The sequence below is a fragment of the Anarrhichthys ocellatus genome, unplaced genomic scaffold, assembly GCF_004355925.1.
Source record: "Anarrhichthys ocellatus isolate YVR2014 unplaced genomic scaffold, GSC_Weel_1.0 scaffold180, whole genome shotgun sequence".
Taxonomy (NCBI): domain Eukaryota; kingdom Metazoa; phylum Chordata; class Actinopteri; order Perciformes; family Anarhichadidae; genus Anarrhichthys; species Anarrhichthys ocellatus.
Window position 1 is genome coordinate 201739 of NW_022280210.1, and position 4672 is coordinate 206410.

At 35.5% G+C, this 4672-nt stretch overlaps 1 protein-coding gene across 1 annotated transcript in view; it reads left to right on the forward strand.

Moving 5' to 3' along the window:
• Positions 1-179: 179 nt before the first annotated feature.
• The window catches only part of mrps5 (mitochondrial ribosomal protein S5), a gene marked incomplete at its 5' end in the record, with an annotated part of 7542 nt that continues 3049 nt past the window's right edge, over positions 180-4672 (forward strand). Inside the window, 3 exons of the mRNA XM_031878463.1 lie at positions 180-432; positions 573-619; positions 2103-2160. Of these exons, the coding sequence (XP_031734323.1) occupies positions 180-432; positions 573-619; positions 2103-2160 (358 nt within the window). The remainder of the gene's footprint in view (positions 433-572; positions 620-2102; positions 2161-4672) is intronic.

Consider the following 4672-nt stretch of genomic DNA (forward strand, 5'->3'; position numbering starts at 1 on the left):
TCTCTCTCTCTCTCTCTCTCTCTCTCTCTCTCTCTCTCTCTCTCTCTGTGCATCATTGCTGCCCCCTACTGGTTTAAAGCTGGACTGACACACACACACACACACTCTGTTATGACAGCAGATGTTTTCAGATGAAGATGAAGACTGTGATATGTGACATATTGTGACTGTGATATGTGAGATATGTGATACAACATATTAAATTAATTAATACGTTTTTAAGCTTTTTGGTTGTTTTCTATAACAGAAATAATAATGATAAAAATGTAAAACTGTGTAGTTTTAAGTCAGAACCCTTCAAATATTCTTGGATTGTTTATTGTTTGTTTGTTGTCTTCCAGGTGAAGAGTGTGTTCAACATGACGGCGAAGGAGGGCAGGAAGAGGTCCATCAGCTGTCTGGTCGCTGTGGGGAACGGAAACGGAGCCGCAGGTTCGACTCTGGAACAGAACCAGAACTGATCCACATCAGAGTCTGCTGGTGCTGCTTCATGCGTCAGCAGCAATAATTAAACTACATTTAAACTATAAACAATAAAGTGAGTTTAACTGTCAGCGTCTCTCCTCCTGCAGGCTTTGCTTTGGGGAAAGCAGCCGACAGAATCACCGCTCTGAGGAAGGTGAGACCACAACATCATCATTATGATTATTATTATTATTATCATTATTATTGCTATTATCATTATTGTTATCATTATTATTGTTATCATTATTTATATTATCATTATTTATATTATTATCATTAATAGTATTATTATCATTATTATTATCATTGTTATTATCATTATTAATAGTATTATCATTATTTATATTATCATTATTTATATTATCATTATTACTAATATTATTATTATTTAATAGGATTATTAATATTATTATCATTATTAATATTATTATATTATTATTATCATTATTAATATTATCATTATTAATATTATTATCATTACTAATATTATTATTATCATTATTAATATTATCATTATTCATATTATTATCATTATTTATATTATTATTATCATTATTTATATTATTATCATTATTATTATCATTATTTATATTATTATCATTATTCATATTATCATTATTACTGATATTATTATTATTTAATAGTATTATTAATATTATTATATTATCATTACTAATATTATTATTATCATTATTATTATTATCATTATTCATATTATTATTATCATTATTCATATTATTATTATCATTATTACTATTATTACCATTATTATCATTATTACTATTACTATTATTATTATCATTATTAATATCATTATTATTATTATTATCATTATTAATATCATTATTAATATTATTATCATTATTAATATCATTATTAATATTATTATCATTATTCATATTATTATTATCATTATTTATATTATTATCATTATTATTATTATTATTATCATTATTACTATTATTATCATTATTACTATTATTACTATTATTATCATTATTACTAATATTATTATTATTATCATTATTACTATCATTATTATTATTATTATTATTATTATAATAATATCAATGATGATTAATATTATTATTCAGTTTGTTATTATCCCAGTTCATGTCATTCCTGATGTCTAGGTGAAGCATGTTTTTATATATATTATATAGTTTAGGTGTAAATAGATTTGATTCATGAAGTAAAATGTTTAAACAGAACTTTACTGTAGAAACAACATTAAGAAGTTAGATTCTCATTCATGTTCATTTAGGAGCTCTTTTGTTTCATTATATTTTATGCTAATGATGAGACTTAATATCCACTAATCACACTTATCATTCTATACACAACAATAACACATAATGACATCACTATATAGATATCTGTAGATTAATACACTGACATGTGTTCCCCTCTGGTTTCTGTAATAAAAGATCAAACCATTTTTACATAATTACATATTTGGATTCTTCTGCCCGAATATATACATCTGATTTAATCCCCAAACTCTCTTCAATGTATAAAGACTTTATCACAAAGCAGAATAATTAATACTACAACAGTTACTCTATGACTTCCGTACTGTGATATTCATAATCATAATAATATTCAAATGACAGCTTGTGTGTTTGTGTGATCTGCAGGCGAAGAACAGAGCGATCCACTACTTGTACTACATCGAGCGCTACAACAACCAGACCAGTGAGTGACTCAAACACCTCGCCGTCTCATCCTCACTGTCTAGTGCAGTGGTTCTCAAACTTTTTCTGTCACGCCCCACTTTGGAGGAAGAAACATGTTCATGCCCCACCGCCCCAACAAAATTGTAACAAAATGCTCCATGTTGAACTTTTATTGAAATAACATTGTGTGACTCCTCCGTCTGTGCTTTTTCAAATAATAGAATAAAGAAAATTGCAATCACTTTCAAGTAAACCAGATTGCTCCATCAGACAAAAACAAATGAAATGTGCAATCGCTTTGTTAGAACAATGCAAATAAAGTTATATCTGTTCAAAAAATAACTCATATTTGGCAGAAAATAGCTTATTGTGGCTGCAATTCACCTGTTTTACACTGAATATCTTTCTAAGATAATAACAATATAGTGCAACCTGTGAAAAACTAAACAAAACAAGTTCAAATATTTGGCAATAAAGAGTTTTACAGAGTTTTACACTGCATATCTTTTCAAAACAACGATAACGTGCAACCTGTGCAAAACTAAACAAAATGAGTGCAGATATGTGTGAGCCATATGCTCACACATATCTGCAGGAAGCTGTCCTCACGTCTGTTTAGACCTCCACCTTTATCCAGGCCCAGCTCCACCTTTATCCAGGCCCAGCTCCACTCACAGCTCAGCCCTGCGTCAAGCTGCGCTACACAACCAGCCTCCTCTCCCTGGAGCTCTTTGACCTTTGACCTCGTCATCTCATCAGTATCTGGGCCTTTCATTCTACTTTGAGTTAAAACAAACAACCTGCAACCAGATGCGCCGGTGTTCTGGTTTAACGTTAACGAAACGTTGCATGTTTCATCACGTTGCGTTTTTTCCTCCTAAATCGTGACAATGACGAACGTTAACAGTCGACAAAGTTCCGCATGCAGTGGACGTTAACTTAACCCAGCAAGTCTGAACGGTAACGGGACATAACGTAACTTAAACTGTAACGGAGGGAAATGAAGACGCTGTAGACATCTGAACGCTGATTGGCCAAGACTCAACATGTCACATCAAAGATGTTTTATTGCGAAGATCACGACATCACCTTTTCTCCTCGTCCCACTCCAATCTGAGAAACGCTGGCTGGCCAGTTGACCACCCCCCCCCCCAAAAAAAAACAACCTCTATGGATCTACACGATTCACGTCAATGATATATTTTGATTCAAAACGGCGAATTATTTTGCCGAGAAGCGACAAGTTTGCAGGTATGAATAAAGTTCTTGAAATAAAAAAATTCAGCATTTCCCCCTGCGCCCCACCTGCAATACCACTGCGCCCCACTAGAGGGGCGCGCCCCACAGTTTGAGAACCACTGCTCTATGTCAAGAGAAACGCTAGCAGCAGCTAGCAGCTAACCTGCAACAACATGCGGATCATCTAAATCTCTAACACTCGTCCACAACTGTCCCCTTCAATCGCCCGCTGGCACTCGTACCAGCGACCTCATGTAGAGAGAGAAGCTACGAGAGCTTCAGGGCAGCGCTCATGGCTTCTTGTGCTGCTGGAGAGCAAAGCCAGGGAGATGAATGTGAGTCATCAGAGAGAGAGAGTGTTAGCTTCCTGCTCTGGCCCGAGACCAGGCGAGCTGTGTGTGTGTGTGTGTGTGTGTGTGTGTGTGTGTGTGTGTGTGTGTGTGTGTGTGTGTGTGTGTGTGTGTGTGTGTGTGTGTGTGTGTGTGTGTGTGTGTGTGTGTGTGTGTGTGTGTGTGTGTGTGTGTGTGTGTGTGTGTTTCCACCCTGTTGGAGCTCAAAAACTGGTATATTCAATTTTTTTGCAAGTTCATAGAAAGAAACAAAAACCCAGTGAAATGGTTCCACGTGCTCCCACTGTCCCACCAGCTGTTACCTGTCTGGACCGTCATGTGACCGCTTGTTTGTCTTCGTCCCGGTCGTCCATCTTGTCTTTTGGGGGGGGTGATCTCACTGTCTTTGTCATCAGATTGAATTCTGTGACAGATCAGTCAGCTTCTCGATCATTTTGTTTTTTCGACCTGTTAGTTGGACAGTAAGTAACTTGTAACATCAGGTTCTGGTGATTTACTTCCTCCAGATGATTAACAGCTTGTCTGTGTGATGAACAACATCTGGACCAGGAGTCGGGACGTGTTGTTGTGGTTGTTGGCTCCAGCCTCCCAGCACTGTTAGTGAATATTCATGCTGCTTCAGTACGAGTGAATGAACGGTACAACGCCAGTCTGAATACATTTAAACAACAATTTTCAGTTATTTTAGTTTCCTTGACTTTTTAAAAATAGTGAAAGATCTCACTGGGATATAAAAAGTGTTTCAAGGAGATTTATTTTTTGTTTTTGTTTTTCTGTCTTTTTTGACTTTGTCGCCGTTCGTGAGTCAGACAGAAAAACACCAGCTGAACCTGGACCTCCTGCAGCCTCAGCACAGGTTCAGCTCCCTCTACAGCGTGTGTGTGTGTGTGTGTGTGTGAGTGAGTGAGTGAGTGAGTGAGTGAGTGAGTGAGTGAGTGAGTG